General features: G+C 35.0%; 1 protein-coding gene across 14 annotated transcripts in view; it reads right to left on the bottom strand.

Moving 5' to 3' along the window:
- The window catches only part of BAZ2B (bromodomain adjacent to zinc finger domain 2B), a 386,499-nt gene that overhangs the window by 91,332 nt on the left and 267,192 nt on the right, over positions 1-27,975 (bottom strand). For 8 of the 14 annotated variants that reach the window (XM_035007948.1, XM_035007952.1, XM_035007958.1 and 5 more), the window contains 9 exons: positions 22,993-23,181; positions 18,468-18,635; positions 17,351-17,544; positions 11,023-11,226; positions 10,114-10,509; positions 4,272-4,878; positions 2,327-2,620; positions 1,084-1,144; positions 168-276 (listed from right to left, as the gene is read on the bottom strand). In XM_035007948.1, the coding sequence (XP_034863839.1) occupies positions 168-276; positions 1,084-1,144; positions 2,327-2,620; positions 4,272-4,878; positions 10,114-10,509; positions 11,023-11,226; positions 17,351-17,544; positions 18,468-18,635; positions 22,993-23,181 (2,222 nt within the window). The remainder of the gene's footprint in view (positions 1-167; positions 277-1,083; positions 1,145-2,326; positions 2,621-4,271; positions 4,879-10,113; positions 10,510-11,022; positions 11,227-17,350; positions 17,545-18,467; positions 18,636-22,992; positions 23,182-27,975) is intronic. The other 6 variants (XM_035007959.1, XM_035007960.1, XM_035007954.1 and 3 more) reach the window with 4 other exon arrangements.

Raw genomic sequence — 27,975 nt, 5'->3', positions numbered from 1 at the left:
CAAGGGGCTATGGATTTAGAGAAGATCAATTTAAGTTAAGTACATTTAGACCCATACAAGACAATTATCTTGTATCAAGGAACTTTATCTGAGAAAGGAGAGCACCTTTTTTCCATAAACATGCTTAACAGGCACCAAATGTACGTTATTTGGTGAAAAGTATGTACCTTTATTACTTCAGGGTATTGCCTAAGTTTCTTTCCACATGGAGCATAATATGCTACTTCTCCTTGAAGGCGCCCTCCAAAGTTTCTTATTCTGGTCTCTCTTTGCCAGCTACAGGCAACAGAAATGAGAGTTATAACATACTTAGTTTTAAGAAAGCTTTTTTAAAAAAAACTTAAGAACACATGCTTTTTAGACAACATGAAAAATACAAATAAAACAAAAAGAAATCCCTAATCATACAACTCAGATACATTTATCATTAAAGTTACTTAGATTTTTAGCTAAGTAATTCCACTAAAAATTAATCAGACTCAAGTTACAAATATTGAACTCCGTTAAATTTCTTAGAAATCGTAACTAGTATTACTTTGGGTATTCGGACAAATTCAGTAACATGTGTCAATGTGTACTGATTTTTTATATCTGAGAAGCTTTAGGTGAAAACAGTACCATAAACCTGGCTCTCTGCTCCTTGAGGATCACGTACTTCGAGTGTAAAACTTCTCAGCTCCAATTAAACCATTTTAACCACACTCTGCTCACGTCCCCCAGTTTTGCCCACAGTGGCTTTTACTGTTCTTTAATTCCATCTTTGCAAAAACCTCTCATACTCTTAACTGTGTCTCCGCCCTGCCCTCTGCCAAATGATTTTCTCTTGCTTGGTCTTTTTTCAGTCGGTAGTCCCATTGCCGCGTGACCCCATCCCAGTGTTGCCATACCTAAACACTGTAGTTGGCCTTCATTTCAGTTTTCTGATATATCAACTTCTTTGCCCTTTGCTCTAGCTCTTCTGCTCTAATAAATACTATGCAATATATTCAATTCTTTTATGAATAGCAGAGAGTGAGATATAGTGAGTAAAAACATGCATAAATATGTGGAGGCAAAGCAAAAAGAGAATCTTATTTTACATACCCATATTCCAAAGGAATACGCAGTTCACGCTCATCTGTTACTCTTCTTCTTTTGGAAGTGCCTTCAAGAAAATTCAGCCAGTTAACATAAAAGATTAGTTTATATAGATGACAATTTTTCAATAGTTTTGAAACTTTTCTTTAAATAATATATCTTAATGACTTGAATTACTGAAGGTATTTCTGCAACTTGTAGGTTACTTTTAGATGATGTGCAACAAAACACACTATACAGAGGATTTTTTTTTTTCTGTCTCCTTTGGTCTGCATGATAGAATAACTGGTCTTTCTACAGAAAATACAATGGAAGGTAAAAATACATAGCTTTCCTCTCATTTTGTATTTAAAGAAATAGCTAAAGAAGGAGGAGGAAAATCATAGATAGAGGTTTCAGAAAACCAGGTACAGTTGTTTTCATTGAGAATATGAGTTTTAAGATGCTGAAAAATTTCAACACTTAAAAATAATGTAACTTCGATGTTCATATAAATCCATAGTCAAAACCACTACCAGATCTTTTAACCTAAAGTACAAAGGAAGAGGATTATGATTATACGTAAAATTCTTCATAGACAATGGCCAAGTTTCACAAATGCAAATATGTGCATCTTAAATTAGTAGAATATCATACTGGTCTGTGGCAAATGAAAGCAAAACTAGACATTTCTAAGAAAAGAGTGAAATCAGTAAAGCAACCGGATACTGTACTATACAATTCCATATTTTCTTAGCTATTGAAATAGAAATAAGTCCTTTTGGAATATTAATGTAAAACTTTTAATGAAGACCTCTAGACGTTTATAAAAGGTCAAATAGAAAAAAAAAGATGTGGCATGTTAATGAAATAATAATGCTACTCACTAACTCAAATGACCTTTGGCTATGTGTTGGGCAGATATGCAATTGTATCTCAAGTAACCTAGTGAGCTCACTTTTATAAAGTACAAAAAAGTCCAACTGTTAGTCAAATTCTAAATTCTAGGAGCATAAACTGAACACAAAAGCAGGAAGGTAATTGAAATCAAGAGCTGTCTGTCATCAATCAGGTTCTTAAGTGGGAAGCACAGAATAAAAATGGTAATTGGTCATATCCTTTGAAAATACATGCTGACCTTTCTTAGCCAACCTCGAATCTAGCTGTAACACTTGATTCCAGTGAGGTCATCCCCAGAACACTGGATAAATAAGAATTCTTGCTATGGTTTGACTTCTACTTTACAATAATAAAAATAAAGTGTAGGTACCAGAGTGTGGACTTGAAGTAAGTGTGGAAGAAGGTGTGCCAAGAAAAGCAGGTGACTGGGACTCAGAACATAAGGCAGCAGGAGCAGAGCCTGGGGCTTTTGTTATGTGGAGGTTACGAGGTGTTGAGTGAGCTGTGAGACTGATGGAAGGGCTTTTGACAGAGGAAGTTGTTTTATTCAGTTTCCTTGAAGTTTTCTCTCCTTCAGTATCACTATCTGATTCATCTTGGTCTTTATCATCATCATCATCTTCTTCTGATCCTTCTGTATCTGATTCTGAATTACTATCTGATTCTGGGAAGTAAAAGAAGCATTTGTATATTATAACTAGATCATCACCAACATTTGCAGTTTGTATCTAAATGGAATAGTTTAGGAATCAACATCTGTGATTGAATTCAACTGAGCGACTTTCCTGAAGAGTTCATGTAAAATTTACTATCTTACAAGCTATTTGAGTACAATGTATGCAGACTACAAATTCTCAAAATTCTTTGTTCAAAGTATCGGTTTTACTCAACACCTTAATCATAAAACAGTTCTTCTCACATGACACTATTCACATGATGAGTTCTGCTTAGTGGTTTCGAAATCATTTTTAATTTAATAGAGAAACTAAGGTATAGAGGGAATAAAATTGATTCTTTAAATTAATAGATTCCAATAGCTTAAGAAGTATACTAGGTTCAGTATGAGGAAGAAAAGTCTGAAACTACCATCATTCTTTCATTTGGGCTTTGAGGTAAAAGAAAACCATTTTCTGAAAGATTCTTGGCTTTTCTGGTTGTGTTATTTTATTTAGATGCAAGACCTCATCAGGCTTCTCAGGCTTCACAAAAGACCAGGTTACATAAATAATTATGTGGGAACATTTAATGGTTTAATAATTTAAGTTTGGTCTAGGAATGTCGTCCTATAAATGCATCTCTTCTTACAACAGGTATTTTTTATTCCTGGATTAAACTCGATAAACACAGGCCTGATACTTGGAATGTATTTTAAACGTTCCCAGAATAACAATTTTTGTGGAATCACGTTTTGTGTAGTACCATCTGCCTATGTTGAAATTTGTTATAAAAATTGCCTTTGAAAGTTATTCATAACGATATTCATACTCGATCATGCAAAGTTGTATTTATGGGAATCCCAGGAAAAAATATTATCAGGAAAATTGTTCTTACCCTGAGCAAGTAGGTTGTTTCTACCTTAGACGCTTTAAGATGTATAACTGACTATGTTTTCCTATTCATATTGGCAGCTAGAAAATTTACCATTGGACTTGTGGCTGACCAGTAACAAATCCAAATATTTTTATAATATGTATTTCACCTTTGTATATAAAATTTAAATTATCTTATCCTTTATGCTTTCAATCTTCTGTGGAACAATGAGGAGAGTTAAGGGGAAGAAAAATGGAAAGAAGTCTAAAAAAAAAAGCAAAACTAGAAAGCAAATCAAAAAAAATCAAGGAGCACTCTACTTGATTAAGTAAGTTCTGTGTTGCTAATGGACATTCATAGGGATTTAGGTTTCTGGTGCTTTCTAAATGACTGACTACAATTTTACCTCCTTCATTCAAAATATCTACTGACACATTCAAATAAGTAGCAGAAGAAATGAAAAAGAAAGGACAAATAAATGGTCATGAATTAAATGAAAATTAAGCAAATTTGTGAAGTTATTTCTTAATTTATGCATCATCTATTTTCACTTAAAGTTTTTATTCGTTTAATGTTAAATGAATAATAAAGAATTTATTTAATTTAACTTAGGATTTCTAATTTCAATCACTCCAATATTTTACCAGCTCACTATGGACAGGCACATAGCTGCGTGAAACACAGTGAATGACAAAGACTCTGTCTGCGAACTAAGAACCTCCTTTAACTGTTTTGGTCCACACAGCATTTAGATAAATACTTCAAATTTAAAAATAGAAAATAACCTGATTGGCTGTCATCAGATTCATCATCTTCATCATCTTCCTCATCTTCTTCCTCGTCATCTTCTTCTTCATCCTCGTTTGAATCTTCAGAATCTTTACTACTGGGAATGTCTGAATCTGTTCCCCTAAACTGTTCCACTAGAGATTTTGCAGGGTGAGGGTGGTGCTGTATTTTTACTGTGTTTACATTATTGCTAACCGCTTTTTCCTTCCCTTGAGGATGCACTATGGGAGAGGCAGAGGGTAGCACGGTTGTCTGATTGCCAGTGGTCCTTCTCCCACTTGTACTCAAATGTACAGGTGAGGAAAAAGGGCTGCTACTTGCAGTAGCAATGTTTTCATTAATCTTACTCTGCATTTTAGTTTTGGTAGTAAGTGCCAGAGGAGCTTCTTGAATGACACTTTGAATAACTCCATTTGGTTGGTGATTACCTAAAAGTGCATTTGTCAAGAATGGATTAGGGTGGCTGTTCTCTACTGTTTGTTTTGGATGTGCTGGTGAACTAGAGGTTGCTTTTGGATTTGACAAAGCTGCAATAACCTTCTTCAAGCTCTTGGATGACTCTTGTTTCTTTAACTGCGCTGGGAATGTCTGTTTATATTGTTCCTGTTGAAACATAAGTTAAAAAACAAAACAACAATGTACCATAAAAACAAAGATTACTTCTATTTGCCTCCCGTATCTGACAACAGCTGCTCGTATACAAATTTAAATCATGATCTACAAGTGCTTAAAATTAGTGGCAGTGATGACTAGTTGGTTGCTGAATCTTGGCTAGACATAATATGTTTAAAATTCAATTAGTCTTTCTCCCCTCAAAATATAGGTTTCCTGACTGCCCCTCTCTCATTATTATTGCTCCCACTGTCTTGATAATCTAAATCTGAAACTCTAAAAACATCTTTTACTTTTCTCTCTTCCAAGTCAGCCGTATCCCTATGTCTTTTGGATTCTTTCCTTAAAATATTGCTCAAACTTAAGCCATACCACCCTTTCTTCCCACACAACTCCCAATATATGCTATATGCCACTGCCAATTTTATCTTAATTTACAGCCTCTACTACTTAAACTACAGCCTAATACCTTGTTTAGCTCCTTGGTTAAAAGCTTTAGTGTCTCCTTTGTCATTGGCAACTTTATAAAGCCTAAACACTTAATTTTGATCCTCAAATGACTTTTCAAGTAGGCACTAATAGAACGTTCTAGTCAAACTGGACTATTCGCCATGCCCTGTGCATGTCATACTTTCACTACCTCCACATTTTGCTACAATCATTTTTTTTTTTTAAAGATTTTATTTATTTATTCATGAGAGACAGAGAGAGAGAGAGAGGGGCAGAGGGAGAAGCAGGCTCCCAAGGAGCAGGGAGCCTGATGCGGGACTCGATCCCAGGACCCTGAGATCATGACCTGAGCCGAAGGCAGACGCTTAACCATCTGAGCCACCCAGGCACCCTACAATCATTTTCTCTGTGTGAAACGTCCTCCTCTTAGAAATCTCAAGCTCATGAAATCTTGTTCCTTCTTCACAATCCCACCCAAGAAGTCTTCCAGGTGTGTTCCAGCCAGAAGCACTCGTCGTCTCTCTCCTTTGAACTCCTTTCCCTCCTGTCTGTTACCCTATGCTACCTGTGGCAGACATGATATGAAGCTGTTGGCATTTCCGGCTCAACAGTCTGTGGGATCTACCTTAGAGTGCCTTTAGCACATGAGCATTAGAAAGCGTGTAATACAACAGTTTGGAAAAATTATACTTTTGGAAAAAACTGATCTGTAAACCACTAAGCCATAGAACTTACGTCTGTAAATAGAAACAAAAAATTATTTGGCTCTCAGAATCTTCTTAAAAAGAATAAAATCGTATAAACTTTATTAAATATATATAATTAATACATGAAATACTTAAGTGGAATGATTAAAATATTTTAAGTTACTAGAAATACAGTTAAATTTCAGAAGGTAAAATCTGTAATGAAAATGGTTGCCTTAAAATTAAAATCAGCAGTGCTGTCAGCTTGGATCTGGGCTCTGAACACTCTAGTCGGCAAAAATTTGCGGTGGGCGTTTCGGAAGTATAAATGCAGATGGAATGCAATATAGAATGACGTATTAAATCTTTTAAAGGAGCAGTACTAATAAGCAGTACGCAATTCCTAATAAACTGCTTTATCTTATTTAATATCTTTACTGTAACACTTCACTTTGTAAACAAAGACTGTCATACCTAAGGCAATGCTTCACAAAAAGAAAGTACTTAATTAGTATTTATTCAGTGAATAAAATATGGAAAATTATACTAAATAATTGTATTTACCTTTTAAAAAGAATTTTATGGCAAAATTCTTATATAAAATACATTAACATACTTAATTTTACTTAATATTTATATAATATAGAAATATTACGTATTACATGTAAGTATATGTATATAATGTACTTACCTTCATATTTAATATATACTGATTTAAGTTTTCAGCAGAAAAATTTAGCGTATTTTCATTTCTTAGAACAAAATTATGTCATATAATCATTTTGTACTTTTTTTTTACAGGTAGTAAATTTTCCTTCTAAATACATAGGATCAAAACAGTCATGAAAACAAAACCTCGCCCTTTAGTTTTATGTTTTAATTTTCTGAAATTGCTTCTCACTCCATAATTCTAAAGACCCACTTCCCCTATATTGACACCTGAAGGTTTTCAAAAATAACCAAAGATCACTATTTTATCTAAGAGTAGTAGCTGTTACTCTTTTAAGGCAAATATGTTGTGCTTTTTGATATTGGGGGTGGTACATAAAAAGGAAGAGGGGAGAAAATTGAGAACTGCACAGAAGCAAATGTCTTGCTGTTCTAAGATAGACACTTGGATGACAAGAGTATGGAAAGACAGGTTTGAAACTCTGTCCTACCTCCAAGTTCTTGTTCCCAGCCCTTACTGAGTCTCTCAGTCTACACAAAAAATCCTCTAGGCAAAACTTGATAAAGAAAATTCACTACTGTTATATAGATCCAATTAATGTGTATTGATTTGAATTAAATGTCTATACTATACGTGTATGGAAAGAACCAATGATTAAATAATACTAAAAAAAATCAGACTAGTGGAGGAAACAGATACATGGCAGGTAACATGAAATAGAGACTTTCATAAGAATAAAGCAAAATTCTATATGTTAGACTATCATATAAAGAAAGAGAGCTGATGTAAGAAAAATATTTATAAAATACCCTTTAACTCAATACTAGGTACCAATGAAAAGTAGATAAAGTCATTTGGAGTTGAGTCTAATGTGAAGATCCACTCACATAAAATATTTCCCATGAACTACCATTATCATTTTAGAAACACCAAATTATTTCATCTTAATCATGGGCTTTGATGTAAGAATGACCTTGGTTTAAAATCCTTCTACTCTTTACTTGTTCTATGATGTTAGCAAGTGACTTAATCTCTCTAAGCCTTAGTTTCTTTACCTCACATAATTTTGTAAGAATCACATAAGATCAAATGTATAGGAAGACTAGGTTGGTTACATTTATTAAGCAAGTGTTCAATAAGTGACTTTCTAATAGGCAGTCATATAAAATTCTTTTAATAAGAAATATTTAAGAAACTGAAAAATCAAGAAACCTTTCAAAATGCAAATAACTCTTGATACGCTCTATAATCTATCTTAAAGTGGAATATACATTAATGAAAAATTAAAATAACTCAAACAATGTAATTTTTAGTTTGCTTAATTGACTCATGGAGAGTCAATAATGTGATGCCAATAATAATACCTCCTTATGACTGAGCAGTGCACTACAAGTTATCGTATGCATGGTATAATACCATTGGTCACTCCATGTAGATCAGGGATTCTCAAATCTGGCTACCCATTTGGAAGCTTTTTTTTTTTTTTTTTTTAAGATTTTATTTATTTATTTGACAGAGAGAGAGACAGCGAGAGAGGGAACACAAGCAGGGGGAGCGGGAGACGGAGAAGCAGGCTTCCCGCAGAGCAGGGAACCCAATGTGGGGCTCGATGCGGGGCTCGATGCGGGGCTCGATGCGGGGCTCCATCCCAGGACCCTGGGATCATGACCTGAGCCAAAGGCAGACGCTTAACGACTGAGCCACCCAGGCGCCCCTGGAAGTTTTGATATATGCAATACCTTGGTCTCAGCACAAGAGATCCTGATTTCATTGTTCTGAGGTGTTATTCTTTTTTTTTTTTTTTTTTTAAGTTTTCCAAGTGATTCTAGTGTATACTTAGGCTTGTGAACTACTCATTTAGATTCTCAAAAAAGCCCGATTTATCCAAGTCTTTTTTACTTTGACCCTGTTCTTAAATTCTTCACAGTAAAATAAGATTTAATGGACAAGGACACTGTAACTTTTTTAAGAAAGAAAGGCAGCATATCACAGTGTTTAAGAACAAGGATTCTAGTGCTATACTGCCCAGATATGAATTCTAACTCTATTACTAACTAGCAGTGTGATCTTGGGGGAATTATTTAAGTTTCATGAATCTCAATTTGATTGTCTGTAAATGGGCATTATAATATTAGTAGCACTTACAGATGTTAGTGTTCAATGAGTAAATGCATTTTCAGCACTTAAAACAATAGCTGGCAAACAGCAGGAGCTGTACAAGAATTATCTAATGATTAGGAGGCCTAATGATAATTTTTGTAATCAAAAGACAGAATATTGTGTTCAAACATAATATATTTTCTCTACTCTAGATTGGTTCTAGAATAAAAGGCATTGGTCAGGGACACCTGGGTGGCTCAGTCAGGTAAGCGTCTGCCTTCGGCTCAGGTCATGATCCCTGGGTCCTGGGATCGAGTCCCACATCGGGCTCCCTGCTCAGCAGGGAGTCTGCCTCTGCCTCTCCCCCTGCTCATGCTCTCCCTCTGCTCATGCCCCACCTTTCTCTCTCTCTTTCTCTCAAATAAACAAGTAAAATCTTTAGGGAAAAAAAAGGCATTGGTCATTTAATTATTAGAATTCTACTAGACATATGAATGTAGACTATGTAGTGATATAAAATCAATAGCAAGAAAATAAAGAAGAAAAAATTCTCTGATTAGTGGTTCTGGTATTTGTATAAATAAAATTATTCAAAATATTTTGTATTTCATATAATTTGTTAAAAATGGCAAAGTTACTCTCTCTCTAAAACAAATAAATCTTTAAAAAAAATTCTTCAAAAAAGTGGGGGGGGCACTTGGGTGACTCGGTTGAATGTCTGACTCCTGGTTTCAGCTTAGGTCATGATCTCATGAGTTGTGAGACTGAGCCTGGAGTCGGGCTCCATGCTCCCCACTCAGCGGGAAGTCTGCTGGAGATTCTCTCCCTTTGCCTCTACCCCCACACATTCTCTCTAATATAAATAAAACATCTTAAAAAAATTCTTTTAAAAAATGGCAAAGGAAAATAATTCTTCATAAAGGATTTTTATGCTTGTAATTGACAGGATTACAGAAGTAAACTATTCAAGTTTATTTCTTTAAAAAAGAATATATTGATATTAGAAAAAAAAGGACATTGATCTTAAACAAAAATAATTGTGGAGTATATCTTATTCAAACATATGTCTCCCCTTACTACTAAATCATTATACCTCAGGAAAAAAAAATGACACGATTGTGTTGCCAAAAATATATTAAGCGATGTATATGTAACTATAAAATCAGAGAAATCTAGCTTTCTCATGTGCATATTCTCTTCCTGGTAACTAATAAAGTATGGAAATAAGAGTAGAATTTAATTTAAACTTGCATATTATAAGACAATATGAAAGCTCTTTCTCTAATAATGAAATTCTTCTATAAGTAATTTTTCACTTACCCGTTTGGATCGCATTTCACTGGTCAAAGGACTAGATTCTTCAGAGGTATTTTTATTCCCTGCTTTAAGTACATCAGGAGAAGGAACTATGAGTTTCATGTAAGTTTCCTTTTTGGCTTGATTTACCAAAGATAAAGGTTTCACATTGGACACCAATCCCGTAGACTGTATTACACTTGTGTGTTTGTTCACAGATTCCTCCTTTGCCTGAGAGCTTTGGAAAATAAATGGAAGCTGCTGTGACAAAACCTGAGGCTGCTTCTGCTGGGATTGGAATGATGAGTGAGTCTGGGATTCAGACACAAGAGGTAATGGCTGGTGTATTCTTTTTTCCTGGGCTTTTTCAGTTGCTTTCTGTCCATCTGCTTTTGGGTCTGAAATGCCATGTAATAGCACCTGTAAATAAAAATAAAAAGACGACTTCTCAGTATCTATTAAAACAAAGAATGTCATGCAGTAAAACTGGGAGAAAAAAGGGTACTTTAAAAAGTGCTAATTAGTTATGATAGTTACATAAAGCTCACTAGAAAATATACCAAATGTCCCTTTAAAAATGTTTCTCCAGGGCGCCTGGGTGGCTCAGTTGGTTAAGCGACTGCCTTCAGCTCAGGTCATGGTCCTGGAGTCCCGGGATCAAGTCCCACATCGGGCTCCCTGCTCGGCGGGGAGTCTGCTTCTCTCTCTGACCCTAACCCCTCTCATGTGCTTTCTCTCATTCTCTCTCTCTCAAATAAATAAATAAAATCTTTAAAAAAAAAATAAAAATGTTTCTCCATCTCCTTTCTTGGGCAAATGTTAAGAACTAAAGACATGATTAACTTTAAACTTTATAGACTTTGAGAGTCAAGATAAACCAGTTAATTCCTAAATAGGAAGAATGTGTGGATACTGCCAATAAACTATTTATACCTGGTTGTTACTCTTATGTTGTGCTTCTCTCTCTGAATCAGAATCATCATCTTCACTTTCTTCAATACTTTGATCTTCTTCTTCTTCATCTTCCTCTAGATCATCTGAATCACTACTACTAATGCCTTCACTTGAGGTGTCTGATGATGTGCCCGAATCACTATCACTGTTGCTAGAACTTTCCATAGCTTTCTTCCTTGGTTTCTGGATAAAGACAAGTTTTTAGCAAGACTTTATTTTTGGAAAAATTCAAAGTTCAGTAAGAGGTATGCTCTTTTAATTTTCAAGTGATATTTCCATCTCAAAATGTCATTTTAGAAAAAAGAGAAAAGTCACATGTTGTAAGGGTAGTTATTCAACAATCAGATCCAATTAATTTATATGATCGGAATTCTCCAATGAAAAGTACAGGCTGTGTCATGTACAGAACATTAGAAACATTGACATAGTATATATGTATATCTATTCATATGACTGCCATGCTTCAAAACGTATGGCAGATTAAAAAGAGCAATTTACAAAATGATAATTCCAATTACGATAAGGGCTACAGACATTTAAGTTCTATATTTAGCTGTAGTCTTCTTTTTTATGTGGATAGTGAGTCAATAACCAATTATTTATATATAACGTGCCAAACACACCTTCTAGATGCTGGACAACAAGATATCTAAGATAGAGTCCTTGCCTTCAAGAAACTTACATTCTAGTGCAGGTGGTGGTAGAGTAGACAAATGACTAATATGAAAGCAAAAAAATCCATATGTAATAAGTATTGGAGAGAAGATAAAATAAGTAGCAAAAGACTTAAGGGCTGCTTTAGCAATGAATTTAATTTTTATATTTCACTTCAGAAAAGATAGAAAATACGATAAAGAGAGATATTAATTGGAACATTAAAGGCTCTACAGGAAAAAGAAAACCCAAAATTGGTAGAAAGTGACATTAGGTCACATTAAAAAAAACTTTTGTGTTTAAATAACAGACAATAGTAGAGGTGCCTGGGTGGCTCAGTCGGTTTAGCCTCTGAATCTTGTCTTCAGCTCAGGTCATGATCTCAGGGTTGTGAGATAGAGGCCCAAGAGGGGCTCCGCACTCAGTGGAAAGTCTGCTGGAGAGTCTCTCTCGCCCTCTGCCCCTCCCCCACTCTTACATAAATAAATAAATAAATCTTTTTTTTTTTTTAAGATTTTATTTATTTATTTGACAGAGAGAGGCACAGCGAGAGAGGGAACACAAGCAGGGGGAGTGGGAGAGGGAGAAGCAGGCTCCCCGCAGAGCAGGGAGCCCGATGCGGGGCTCGGGGATCAGGACCTGAGCCGAAGGCAGATGCTTTTTTTAAGATTTTATTTATTTATTTGAGAGAGAGAGAATGAGAGACAGATAGCATGAAAGGGAGGAGGGTCAGAGGGAAAAGCAGACTCCCTGCCGAGCAGGGAGCCCAATGCGGGACTCAATCCCGGGACTCCAGGATCATGACCTGAGCCGCAGGCAGTCGCTTAACCAACTGAGCCACCCAGGCGCCCCCGAAGGCAGATGTTTAACGACTGAGCCACCCAGGCGCCCCTAAATAAATAAATCTTAAAAAAAAAAGAATAGACAATAGTAGTGGATACAAAGGAGGAAAAATCATTAGATGAATTATGACTAAATATCTATATAACAATGGAAAAGTTAAAACTCGCCAATAGGAAGACTAAAAAGGAGAAATACTGACATGATAGAGCAAGACTGAGTATAATCCAAAGTTACATAGGAACATTTCAACAGGATTCACTGACAGATAAAATAAAGAACAAAATATAGAAAAAGCAGCAATAAATTACAAAAGCAATGAATTACAAAAGTTATGGTCTTAACAGCAATACAGTCTGTCATGACTAGTGAGTTGGGGCATGAAAGACAATAATACACTTCTACAGAAAGAAGCCAAGTTGAAGCAATAGTTATAGATTGCACATTAGTACTCTTTCCCTTGTGCTTTCTAAAATTTGATTTAAATGAAATGAAATACATATGAGTGAAGAAAGTCAGTCCTGTTGTTATACTCTCCTTGCAATGGTAACCTGTGTTAACCCTTCCAAACTAGCAACCATAATGCTTCCTCCAGAGACACACCCTTCAATAAGCTGACTAATAGTAACCATCATTCCTGGAGCTATGTCTTTCCCTCACAATAAAGCAGAGTGATGAGACACTGACTTGGAATAGTGTGGGTATCACAGAATGAAAAAGACCAAAGCAGAGATTAAAGAGAAACAATAGTAACAATACACTATTACTATTATAACAAAATACTAACAATATAGTAACATTAAGCCTACCATTTATTTGGCAGAGAAAATTCTCCTTCATTGTAACCAAAATCTGTTGTGGGTTTCTAAGCATGTATATAGCAAGATTATGAAAATCATAAAGAGTCCAAGTAGAAGTTACCACTTTGGTTTTTAATAGAGGCTAAGAAAGGAAAAGAATAAGGGAGATACAGTAATTTACTAGAGAAAAATAAACTCCTATTTTAATGCCCAAGTAATATGTGTAGTTTTTAATTTAAAGGTGGCATGAGAAATGGAGTCTACATGCCTCAAGAGTGGGTCTAGAAGTGTGGATTCTAAAGTTTTAGAGTGCAAAACATTTACTTGCTGAACTTGCTACAACCAGCAGATTCCTGAGTCCCAATTCCAAACAGGGCACAGGGATCTGCATTAACAAGCACTTTAATGGGATTCTGATGCAGATAGTCCTTGCAGACCATACATGACAATATACAAAGAGTCTGTGCCTTTATAAGGTAACAAATTTAGTCCCCATTTTAGAAAAAATGTAGAAGTGAACATACAAGTCCAGGTATTAGAGAAAAAGAGAAAATTAGTTTCAGTATTACCAATTTTGTCTCCTTAGTCTCTATTAGTTATGTGTGTGTGTGTGTGTGTATTTTGTATTCATACACAATTCAGTAGTGTGCCTCTTTCCTGTCATTTAAACATTTTAAAAATGAGTCTTCTTAGGTTATCAAAAAATGACCAGAGAAGAGCTTATTAACCAGCCCCCCAACCCCATTCCAATCTGGGAAAGCTTTTCAGAACCCTCTCCTTGAACTTTTTCATTTCACTGTATACTTATTTCTTTCAGTAACAAAATACATACAACTTCAAGGCTATTATGTACCAGGCATAGTTGCTCTCCTCTCCAGAGATACAAAGGTATGACGGCAACTCTGCCCCAGTGGTAATGGAGAAGAGAATCAACAAACAATGTAAATAAGTGTTTTTAGTGATACATACCATGACTAAAACAGGATACTTGGATAGACTGTGTGCGGGGGGGGGGGGGTGTGTGTGTGTGTGTGAAGATTTAGATGCAGTTATCAGGTAAGATCTTTCCGAGCTGAGATCTAAATGGAGAGTGAGAAACACTCACATAAAGATAAGAGTAGAGCCTTCAAGAACAGGGGAAAGACCAAAGGCAAAAGCCATGAAATAAGTCTGATATGTTAAAAAAAATGGTGAGGCCAGCTAAATCAGCTCCAGCACAGGGAACCAGGGAGAGAGAGCCACAGAAAATAAGGCTGGATGGACTGGCAGAGGTTAGATCATACAGGGTCTTGTAGGCTGAGTGAGATAGGAAACTACTGGAGGGAATGATAACATAGGATAGCTTAAAACCATAAGAACTCACTCATGTTTTAAAAAGACTGGCTGTTGTGGTCACAACATGTTACTGGCTTGTAATAGCAGGAGTGGAACTTACTCAAAGTTGAACAGTTTGTTTGTTTTTTCTCAACAGGCTGTATGTGTATTTTAGTCTGTGATGTACATTGTTTAATTTAAAATATCTACATTTATTCTAAATATGCATGCATTGTATATGAAGGAATTGGACTTAATCAATGATTTTCAATATGTACTGCTAAGATAGCAACCCCCAGGAGGGATTATCAAAATTAGCTAAAGAACATTTTTTCAAACTGCATATGAAAAAGGTTACCCAAGCAATGTCCATACTACCCAAAGCAATCTATAGATTTAATGCAATCTCTATCAAAATACCAACAATATTTTTCACAGAACCAGAACAAATAATACTAGAATTTGCATGGAACCACAAGAGACTCCGAATAGCCAAATCACTCTTGAAAAAGAGGAACAAAGCTGGAGGCATCACAATCCGAGATTTCAAGATATACTACAAAGCTGTAGTAATCAAAACAGTGGGGTACTGGCACAAAAACAGACACATAGATCAATAGAAAAGAAAAGAAAGATCAGAAATACTTACACTTTTAGGGTCAATTCTTATCTACAACAAAGGAGGCAAGAAAAGACAATGGGGAAGAGACAGTCCCCTTGGTATTATAGCTGAGATGGTGAAGAAAGTGATGTGCACCCAATCACAAACTGCTGACTGTTCCCCTAGAAAACCAGGCCTTCAATTTGGTTTTTATAGAATTTAGAGATGAGAAGATGCTGCCCTAGTTATTATCTTTGTTTCCAAAATGTTTGCAGTTGATGCTAAGACTTTAATTCAAAAATAAACCAAGACCCCTCGCTCAAGAAGAAATTACAAATGAGAGCGGACCAAATTCACTAATATGGGTACACTTACTAGAAATTCTGGATATAATGTGTTAGTTCATATAGCTGGAAGTATCTCAGCTTACTTGCTTGGATGCATGAAACCTGGACTCAGTGGTGGCCTACATTTAACAAAGTGGAAATGGCACAGCTTCCCTGGCATGATGTGGAAGAGGAAATATAAAGGCTCAGAGTGACCAGAATATTAAGAGTGAATTTATCACATGCAATTTGCATATCCACCCTACTCCTGATAATAATACCTTTTCTATGGCAGACTAGGTCTAGTCAGAAGGTAGAAACCACATCAGCAATTTGAACAGAGAGATTTTATCATATGGAATTATTAATTAGTAGTAGAATATGAACTACTAAGAGAGATAAAGAGACCTCTAAAGAATACTGAAATAGTGGGGCACCTGGGTGGCTCAGTTGTTAAGTGTCTGCCTTCGGCTCAGGTCATGATCCTGGGATCCTGGGATTGAGCCCCACATCGGGCTCCCTGCTTGGCGGGAAGCCTGCTTCTCCCTCTCCCGCTCCCCCTGCTTGTGTTCCTGCTCTCACTATCTTTCTCTCTGTCAAGTAAATAAATAAAATCTTAAAAAAAAAAAAAAAAAAAAAAGAATCCTGAAATAGCAGATGTAGGGAATAGCCACTTACTGTAGGGCAGAGGTAGAGTAGTAAAATAAAGGTAAACTTGGAAGAGGGCCTCTATCTTCCAACCTTGTTCACCCGAGGCTGAACTTCAGACTTTGGAGAGGATGTGGCTGTTGCCCACTGGATGGCAGAAAAGCTCACTGAGGCATCACAGGTCAAGGCTGGCAAATAGGAAACATGCCAGCTGGCATGCCAGGAAAAGTTTCTGGAAACCTCCTCGCTGGGGTGCCAGTAAAATTAGCTGGAAAGCCACCCACTGGCATCCCAGCAAAACTTACTACTAAGATGCCCCTGGGAGACCCACTACACGGTGTGTACTACAATGTCTCTTAAACAGAGCCCGCAGAGAAGCTGCCAGCTGGTGAGAAAGCTACCCTCTGGCAGCCACAGCATAAGAGCAAGAAGAAAACACTGGAACCAGAAACTGAAGCCCTTTCTTCTTCCAGGGTTTCTCCAAGACCCTCTGCTGACAAGGTCTAACATTGCGCCAACTAGTAAAGGAGAGGAGAGTGAATTTAGAGCTGAGAGGCATACATTGATAACATGCGCAGCTGGGGATCTAATGAAATAAAACTGGCCACGAGGTGGTAACTGTTGAAAATGAATAATGGGTACACAGGAATATTATGCTATTCTGTCTATTCTTTATATTTCAAATTTCCCATAATAAAATGTTTTCTTATCTTTGTTTTCCTAAAAACATAGGCTCTGGGGTCAACCCACTTGACCTCAAATCCTGGCCAATTACTAGCCAACTATTGTGAGGCTCTGTTTCTCCATTTGTGATAATAATACCTAGCTAATTAGGGGTATAGAGAGGATTAAAATAGGTATTATATGCAAAACAATTAGAGTAGAGCTATTATGTGTTAAGTTCTCCATAAATCTTAGCTATCATTACTATTTGTATTATTTATACTGGTGCTGACAGTTGTAATTCTTAAGGGCCCTAATGTTAGTACCAAACCATAAAAATAAACATGTGTAAAACAGGAGTGGTAATTCATAAGAAATTGTTCCATAGATTCAGTTGGTTTGAACCTTAGAATGCTTATATAAAGATCTGTTATATATTTGTCCTTGAAGGAATAACTTACCTTATCTTTTATTTTGTCAGCTCTAGCATCCAAAGGCTGGTTTTTGTTTTGTTCCTGATTACATTTTCGATTTCCTCCACCTGAGCTTATACTTTTGGTTTGTCCCACAGAACTTGAAGCAGTAGTGGATAATACAGGTGTGTTGATACCAGATACAGATGAGGTACTGTTTCCATTTATTGACCCATTTACACCTTGAAAATAAAAACAAACATGTTTATCCAAGACAATATTGTTCAGTCAAAGGAGGAATGAAGTAATGATACATGCTATGTATAATGTGAATGACTCTTTAAAACATCATGCTAAGTGAAAGAAGTCAGACACAAAGTCACATATTGTATGATTCCATCTGTATGAAATATGCACAATAAATCTATAGAGACAGTAGACAAGCTAGTGATTGCCAGAGACTGAGGGAAGGAAAAACGGGGAGAAGCTGCTTAAGGGGTATGGAGTTTCCTTTTGGAGTAATGAAATGTTTTGAAACAGAGGTGGTGGTTGTTCAACACTGTGAATGCATTAAATGCCACTGAATTGTTCACTTTAAAATGGTAATTTTATATTTATCTGGATTTCACTTCAATTAAAATAATGTTTATAAATATAATTAAATGCAAATATTTCCCTTTTCAGAGCAAACTCACCAAAAACTCTTACCCAAGTGAAAAATGATAATAATAATAAATCATTCAAAATCCTATTATAATTTACAAATGCTATTCTAACAACAGTTACCAACTGCAGAAATATTAATGATCACTTAAAAGAAAAAAAGGAGTACTTGGATATTAGTTTTGATGAATTTAATGCTTAATTACAGAAGTAAATCTTATACTGAAATAAAGGAAAAAGCCGTGAGAGTTGAGAGTTAGAAGCCCTGGGTTCAAATCCTGCCTCTGCCACACTGACATATAAGCAGTCCTCAAATCACTTATTTATTCTTGGATGTGAAATGAGGATACTTCCAATCTCTCCGAGTTATTGTAAGGAGTAAGCAAGACATTGTGAAAAAGTGTCTAGTACAATGTTATATAAATGTTATTAAACCTAAACTCTACTGAAAATACATATTGGAATGGAGAGTTTAATACATCACTTAAGTTAACAGGAGTACCTTTTTCAGGACCATTTCTATTACTTTTTCCTGAAGTCCTTGAATGGAATGAAGAAGAATCATGATTCTGGGCTGGAGGAGCAAACAGTGGTGGAATTCCCAGTAATGGTGGAAAGAAGGTTGCCCCTGTACGACTATGAACATCTGTTGTTCGCCACCATTCTGCACCTCAAAACCAAACATCAAACAAACAAGCAAACAATACTTGAATTAACTTCCTAGTTAATGTAACAATGCTTTTTATATTTTATTCCTGGAAAAAATATCAAGTTCCATCTTGGAACAGAACAGCTGAATCATACACAGTTCTGATCATCTAACTATAAGACAGCTGATTAGATGTTATGTTATACACGCATCACTCCTCTCATTAAAATAGTATCCAAGGATCCTCACTTGGCAACTTCTTTGAACTCAAGTTTATGAAGAAAAAAGGTAGTCTATGGTTTTAAAAATAAAATGGAAAATTTGGAAGGACAAAGAACTGTTTGACTTCTTGATCACTTATACCATAATTTTTCTAAATTAGTAAAGAAATAATATTTAAGAATATACTAATGTATTTCAAAACCTTAGAATTTAAGGTTATCATTTACAACCTATGTAAGAAATTCCTATGTAATTTAAAAAAATATGTTTAAATTACATACAATTTAAATCTTGGACTGATAAATCATAAATAATAATACAAAGACTGCTACTATAAACCAGTATACCTCAAGTGCATTTATGAAAGAAGATATTCTATACTTAAATAAAAACATAAAGATAGCAAAAGCAGTGGGTTTTTTTTTTTTTGTCTCAGAAATGAAAAGTATTCAAAGATTTCCAAAACAAATCATTAAAATATAAAAGGTTTATAACATTCCTTCCCATAAAGTTAATAAGGAAAGCTTGGATTTTGTTTATATTTTCTCTCATAAATTACAGATAACAATGATTGTTTTATCAATGTAAAATGAATCAATGGTAGAAAATCATCACATGCAATTTAGATGTTCAAACAGTGGCTCTTAGTTAAAACTTTTAGAAAAGGAGAGAAGCCAAATTTTATAAACACAGTTTTCAAAAAGGGTGAAGATTAAGAAGAGATTTGAAAATAATCCAAAAGAAAGTCTTGTATTGCCCCATTTAAAATCTCAGAAATAATCTTTCCACTTGGATAACCTGCCAGATCACCAAATCAGTTATGACCTTTCAGGTTAATCTTCCAAGAGATATGATATATTTTTCACTGATTGTAACCACCACAAGAAAATTCGAGAAAAGAAACCCAATAATATAGTATGGGAAAAATTCAATACTGTTTACTGTATTGTATGATCTTTAAATCTTTTCTAGGAATATCTCTTCATTAAAAATAGGATGTAATGCAATGTGCACCTTCATTATCTAATGGCAAAATCTGTTTTCTTTAAAAAGTGAAATGTTCATGGTAGCTGCTATTCTAAAAGGTCTAAAAACAGTATAAGCAAAAAACTGCAAAAGCTATTCTTCTGCACTGCAGGAAGGCATTGCTAGTGAAATGGCATGAATGCATATTTAGCAGTGCCTGAATGATGGGAACTGAACCAAGAATAACTATACAAAAGCATTAATCATTTATCCACTGTTTAGATGAAAGAAGTATATTTAGGTGGGAAGAAAAACTGTGTATTTTGGACTTGTCTCAGCACAGCTGGAATCTATTATTATGTATAGGTTTGAAACCTAGGTTCCAAATAGCTAATAAAAAGGGACTGACGTTTCCTAAAGATATTTATATTATTTAATATAGAGTCTATAATTAAAGTGTTACAGCCGAATGTATAGACTTCATAAACAACCCACAAATCAGTAAGGTAATCAAAGTATAATAAGATTCAAATATTTTAGATATAACCTCAGGAAAAAAAAATAACCATAACACTGTACTTTAGAACGTCACTATAAATAACTACATAATGGGGATTAGAAAAAAAAAGTTGGAAAATGTGTATGTTATAAACAAGCTGACACCACAGGTAAAAAAACAAAAACAAAAACAAGTAAATAAGATCAAAAAAATAAAAATACGAAAATGGTAAAGCTTCTGACTACAAACTTTATAAATGTCTAATATTTCATAAGAAATAATGTAATTTTTGTTAAATGACAAGCTTATTTATCTTCCAAGTTTAAGAAAAGAGAAAACAAATTTAGTCACTCACAAAATAGTTTGTTGATAAAACAAAATATACAAAATAAGGTTTACTTAAACCTGCCTATGATGAGTTTCTAAATGTATTCAAAGGAGGTAACAGCATATTGGCAACATTAATCATATTCAACTGAAAGAGTCTAATATTTCAGATGATACTGAGCCTAGAAGATCTAGCAGAATTTTTAAATCTTTCATACTTGATAGAGGCAGATGCTTCACAGAAATTCATGGTAATATAATATAAAAATATAATGACCAAAAATTATGAAAATTTTTAAAGAAATTACTGTGAAATACTATTTCAATATAAAATGGAAATAATATACTAATATCCATTAAATAATTTTGCATCTGTTGATTTAATCATCTGAAATGCAGAAAAGTACATAAAATTTTAAAGTAAGTTATTCTTTATTTAAAATTTCTAGTAATTTCTTCCTTGTGTGTCTTCTATTTTTAGGTGATTTCAAAAATTTGGCAATTAGATTACCCTTTTGAATAAAGGCAATTATAGAGAATTTAAATTTAAATTATTATACCCAATCTACAACTTAAACAAATGAGTCATCTAGATCTAGGCATAGTGTCCATTTGGCGAAAAAAAGTATGCTTATATAGACATACTTTTACCATTAAAGACTGTCTTGTAATTGTCTGTTTATCCATCTCCTAAACACTGTAAACAACACATACTATGTCAAGGTATTCCTCAGTGCACAGAACATACTAGATGCTCAAAGAATTTTGTACAATAAATTAAATGAGTGAATAATTCAGGCTCTTAGAGAAGTTATTAACTTTCTTTTTATATAGTGGAAGTATCAACACTATTGAAGTCCAGATAAGTAACTCTTTACACTTGTTAACTAACATTCCAGTACAGATAGTATTTGATTTTAATAATGTAGCAATTATATTGTGGTTTAGAAAAGCTCAAAAGCAATGGTGTAATAAACTACGACAAAATGATAAAAAAAATTTTAAGACATCAGTAACTATATTACTACTATCTATTTTGATTTTTAATCAGAAATCCTATATTTCAGCAAATGTCTATTGGATTGATCACCTTGCTAAGCGATCATGTTAGAAACTGGCCAAAATAAATTCCTATATTTTTTTTTAAGACTTAGTTTAAGACTTTATTTTAACTTTCTAGGCATATTACCTCTCCCCACCAGCTCCTCTCTCCCAGACAGCTGAATTAAAAAAATAATATGACTCAAGAAACAGTGCTTGAAATATACATCCAACCATCTTTCCATTCTGTATATAGTTAAAATGAGATACTTGTTTCCTTTTGAAGAAGCACTTGACAGTTTATTACCCATTAAAGTGGGCAAGAGGAAATAATAATGATAATTACTAATTATGTACTTATCATGTATGCTAAACATTGCAATCAGTACTGATATGGCTTATCTCCTTCAATCTTCACAAGGGCCCTAAGAGGCAGGTACTATTATTTATCCTCATTTTTCAGATGAGAAAATTGAGGCAGAGTGGTCAGATTACTTGTTCATGATCACACAGCTAAAATGTAACATAGCCAGATTTAAATTCAGGTCTATTTGTCTCTAGAATTTTGCTCTAATTTTTAAACTATTTTATGTAACACCAAACCATGCATCCCTTACTAAAATTTATTATAGAAAATCAATCACTGGAAACACATGAAAGTTTAGACTTTCAAAATAATATAACAAGAAAAATTATAGCATGCTTGTCCAATTAAAGCTTTAATTGGTGCCTTCCTGAGCTCCCGAATTTTTCAGAACTTGTAGAATTGGGGATAATTCTGGTCTTGCTGTAATGCAAGTGGTGCAAATCTATAGTTGTTCTGATCAAATATGGAAAAATATAGAAATTTAAGAGCCAAGTTCATCATCCTTGGAAAGTGCAGAGAAGTGAGAACTCAAAATAAAAATACAGAGATATTCATTATAAGAACTGTAATTTACTTTCCACTGTAAGTTAAATAATTTTTTAAAAATCAAATAAAGCTAAAAAAATTCATCAAGCTCTACACTCACAATATGTACACTTTCCTGCATGTTATATTTCAATAAAAAGCTTGAGAAAAACTTGGCCTAATTATTCACTTTTGTGGCAGATGCCCCTTTCTCTAGCTAAACACTTGAATACAATTGTGCTGCCATCTAGCACACATAGTGTGGGGGTTCTTTCCCACATGATAAATAGGATTGCATCAATTCTTGTACAAGAGTTTTAATATACCAGGCATTAGACTATTCTTTTTGTTCAATTTAATAAACAAATTACTGCTTGAACATTTTCAAGCTTTCCTCCTTTCCTTGAACACTGTTTGTAACAGATGTTTACCTGGAAAAGATGCTAGTTGGGGATGTGCGGCTAAGGCTGTGGGTGTACCAAGTGTCCCCAAACCACCAAATTCTGAATGCCCTGAGCTGGCTGAATGTAGACCAAAGACTGGGTGGCTGACCATTGGGAAGGCACTCGACACTGTGGACAGGTTAAACGGTTGATCCCCAGTTGCTCTGAATAAATGTCCTGGGAGGGAAAAAAACACACTTAAAGTTGTACTATAAAAACAGATGAGATTTATCTGATTTCAGTGTTCATAATTAAAATTTATAATAATTTCTTATCAATTAAATTTTTATTTTACATTTTTCCTTTTTCTATTTCTGCTCTTCAAACCCTACAGAATATTTCTAGAAATATGAAAGTACTCTAAATATAATGAAAATGAGTGGTATAACCTTATTTACTTCGAATTTGAGATTTGGAAAATAATGTTTTAGGTACGTAATTGTCACTAATTATAATAATTTGACCTGCTGACGTGAGTTGAACTTTCTGTTAATACATGTACATTATTATCAATTTTTTTTTTTACTCATAACAAGGAAAATAAAAGCGTTCTATTAACATAAGGTTGAAAACCAATGAAGTTAGTCCAGAATTCGTCACCAAGCCATTATGCAAATTATCACACACTCTGGGCAAAGCATTCCCAGTTCCAAGTGCCAGAAGTGAAGCTATGGTCTCCAACAGCTCTCAGGTGAGGAGAGTTCATACCAAAAAGGGATATATTCTAGCCTAATAAAGCAATACAAAAGATAGCATAAAGATTAAATGAACAAAGTTACTAAGATATTTCTAAATGCATCTAAGGGTGGTTATCAATATAAAAGTCATTTTTAACTTTGTGATGGAAGGATCACATTCAATTCAAATGTGTGACTTTTCAATCTCCACTCTAAAGAGAATCTAGTTCTAAGTGTCATAAACTCCAGGTTGAAATGTTATACAACTAAAAACACAACTTATTTTTCATACTTTGTAAGAGATTTGACAGAAATTTGTTAATACTTGAAAATCCTCCTTTTACTTCCAGGAAATAATTAAGTTTCCCTAGCCTGATACTATGAAAATAGAGTATCAAACCTCACACTCCAGGCTATTTTAAGAATTTATTGTGTGAAAGGTATTATGCTCTGTGTTAAAATAAGGATAGGTCTTCTTTATTATCTTCTGTTTATATCATACCTAACTGTGCACTGCAATTTAATTACTTTTAACATAATACATTTGAGAAATGTAAAAATAAAAGCTAAAACTAGGTAGACTTTTTGTTATCATTTATCAGTTATCAAGGAGATCTCTGCACTGCTTTTTTATTCCCTGGGAGCCAAGAGGATCATCAAAAACGTTAGAGTATACCCTTAGAGACTAATATAAACCCTATATTATTTACTGAAATAACATTACATTTTTTTATTGAGGTAGTAAGATTTAAATAAATTACACCAAGTATATCTTGTATCAACTTATAAGATAAAAACTTCTGATTGAGGATCAAGGTCCCATTATAACAACACAATAGCTGGGTCTCATAGGGAAGATGTTCAAAGTGTCTTTGCAAGGACGGCCCACAAAGAAACTATAAAGGAGCACAAGGGAGTCAGCCAATCTTTGTTTCTGTTCATCACAGCCTAAACAGAAAATTTTTGAATTCAGTACTTTTGTGTTATCAGAATTCTAGATTACATTAGCACTGAAGTTGAGTCAAACAAAAATAGGACATACTACTAGAAAAGGTCATTCAGACATCATTAAGACTAGCTACAGGCCACCAGAAAGACTGTGTAATTTTTTTTTTTTTGCAAATTCTCAAAAAGCCAGCTAATTTCTCTAAAAAAAAAATGAACCTGTAACATTAAGAACCAGTATTTATATATTTATTTTTACACGTAAAATCCCTGGTTCTCACCCATCAATTCAACTTCATGAATCAGATGTCCTTAATCAAAGGTTTCATTTATAAAACATACTATAATCAGTTACATTTCCTTTTACATCAGTTTTCTGGATAAGCAAGCTGAAGTGAACATTCTAGTTTGAGGATTTTAGAATCATTTTTCATTTATATTTTACAAAATAATAATTCTTAAATTATATTTGTCAACTCTATGTAACAGTTATTTAATATGAAAAAAATCTGTGGGGTAAACTGAATAAAAATTCAGAACAGATTAAAATTATAAAGGGTCAGAAGCTGATAGAAATACTTCTATAATAGCTAATGAACTGGTAGTAAGCATTCTTAGATGCATAGTTAAAACATCAATTTTATTTTTGTGAAGAAGTAAATGAGCTAAACCTTGGAGTCTCATGAACAGAAAACATGAACAATATCTAAATGAAGTTGTCACTCACTCTACCGGCAAGTGATAGGGCAGCGGAGCACAAAATCGGAACTTTTAGAAGTCAGCTCCACTATGGGACGTCGCTCCAGTGGCTAAGCAGTGGGTGGAACCCTCGCAGGACAGTGTGGTCTCAGGACCCTCAGGGTCACAGGAAGACCAGGGGTGCCTGAGTACAGCAGGGCTCCCAGGTTTCGGAGCAGGGAAGCCGGCTGCAGAGACGGAGCCGAGGAGCAGGCTCGCAGCTCAGGGTTGCCATAAACTGTGATCCAAGGCACAGGCCACTGCTCCTCCAGCAGGGACCCAACAAGTGGCAGATGCGGGGACATTCCCCTTTCTCCCCTGGAGGAGCAGTGTGGGAGCGCACCACAGGGATCTGCTGGGTTTGGAGACTCCACACGGGGTCGTGAGCCAGAGATAGAAACACTCGGTGACAGGCCGGGTGAGCACGTAGTGCAGCCAGAGACCGGGGAGACGGGAGTGATTGACTGCTTTTCTCTGGGGGTGCACTGAAGAGTGGGGCCCCGAGTTCTCGGCTCCTCCTGGGTGGAGACTGGGAGGCCGCCATCTTCACTCGTCCTCCAAAGCTGTACGGAAAGCTTGCAGGGAACAAAAGCTCCCGAGAGCAAACCTGAGCAGATTACTTAGCCCAGACTCGGTGGGGGCGGGGCAATTCTGCCTCCAGCAAAGACATTAGCGAACCCCGGCAACAGGCCCCTCCCCCAGAAGATCACCAAGAAAAGCCAGCCAAGACCAAGTTTACCGATCAATGAGACCGGCAGAACTCCAGCGCTAGGGGAATACTGCACATAGAATTCATGGCTCTTTTCCCAAGATTCTTTAGTCTTTCAAAGTTAATTTTTTTTTTAACTGTCTTTTCTTTTTTTTTTTTTTGAATTTTTCTTTATCCCTTTTTCAACCAACATCTTATTAATCCCTTTTTTAAAAAATCATTTTTATTTTTCATTTTTAGAGTCTTATTCTATCGCTTCACAGTAGTTACCCTTATTTTTGGTATATATATATAAGTTGTTCTCTCTTTAAAATTTTGAGATATAGTTTTTTCTAACAGATCAAAATATACACTAAACCTCTAGTGTATGGCTTTGTTCTAGTCTCCTGCCTGATCACATTCTCTCCCTTTTTTAAAAAAAATCCTCTTCTTTCTTTTTTCAATCAACTTCTTATCAATTCCTTTTATAAAATCTTTTATAATTTTCATCTTTACAGTCATATTCCATCCCTTGATCATATTAACCCTTATTTTTGTACATATATAAGTTTTTCTTTCTTTAAAATTTTGGGAGGCACTTTCTTCTAACAGACCAAAATATGCCCAAAATCTAGTGTGTGGCACTGATCTATGCACTAGCCTGTTCATATTTGATCATATTCTGTTTTTTTGTTTTGTTTTGTTTTGTTTTTGTTTGTTTTTACCCTTTTCTTTTCCTTTTTTCTTTTTCTTTTTTCTTTCTTTCCATTTCTTTTCCCCCAGTTTCAGGTCTTTTCTGATTTGTTTAGTGTATATTTTCTGGGGACGTTGTTACCCTGGTTAGCTTTTTGTTCTCTCATTCATCTATTCTCCTCTGGACAAAATGACAAGATGGAAAAAATCACCTCAACAAAAAGAACAAGAGGCAGTACCGACTGCCAGGGACCTAATCAATACGGACATTAGTACGATGTCGGAACTAGAGTTCAGAATGATGATTTTAAAGATACTAGCTGGGCTTGAAAAAAGCATGGAAGTTATTAGAGAAACGCTTTCTGGAGAAATAAAAGAACTAAAATCTAACCAAGTCAAAATCAAAACGGCTATTAATGAGGTGCAATCAAAAATGGAGGCTCTAACTGCTAGGATAAATGAGGCAGAAGAGAGAATTAGTGATATAAAAGACCAAATGATGGAAAATAAAGAAACTGAGAAAAAGAGAGAAACAACTAATGGATCACAAGGGCAGAATTCGAGAGATAAGCGATACCATAAGACGAAACAACATTAGAATAATTGGGATCCCAGAAGAAGAAGAAAGAGAGAGAGGGCAGAAGGCATATTAGAGCAAATTATAGCAGAGAACTTCCCTAATCTGGGGAAGGATATAGGCATCCAAATCCAGGAGGCACAGAGAAGCCCCCTCAAACAATAATAATAGGTCAACACCCTGACATCTAATAGTAAAACTTACAAGTCTCAGAGACAAAGATAAAATCCTGAAAGCAGCTTGGGAGAAGAGATGTGTAACCTACAATGGTAGAAACATTAGATTGGCAACAGACCTATCCAAAGAGACCTGGCAGGCCAGAAAGGGCTGGCATGATATATTCAGAGCACTAAATGAGAAAAATATGCAGCCAAGAATACTAAATCCAGCTAGGCTGTCATTGAAAATAAAAGGAGAGATAAAAAGCTTCCAGGACAAACAAAAACTAAAGGAATTTGCAAACACAAAACCAGCCCTACAAGAAATATTGAAAGGGGTCCTCTAAGCAAAGAGAGAGCCTAAGAGCAACATAGACTAGAAAGGAACACAGACAATATATAGTAACAGTCACCTTACAGGCAATACAATGGCACTAAATTCATAACTTTCAATAGTTACCCTGAATGTAAATGGGCTAAATGCCCCAATCAAAA

This window comes from Mirounga leonina, unplaced genomic scaffold, assembly GCF_011800145.1.
Source record: "Mirounga leonina isolate KUSES-001 unplaced genomic scaffold, KU_Mleo_1.0 Mir_151, whole genome shotgun sequence".
Classification (NCBI taxonomy): domain Eukaryota; kingdom Metazoa; phylum Chordata; class Mammalia; order Carnivora; family Phocidae; genus Mirounga; species Mirounga leonina.
Note: the sequence above shows the minus strand (reverse complement) of the source record. Positions and strands in the feature narration are given on the sequence as shown.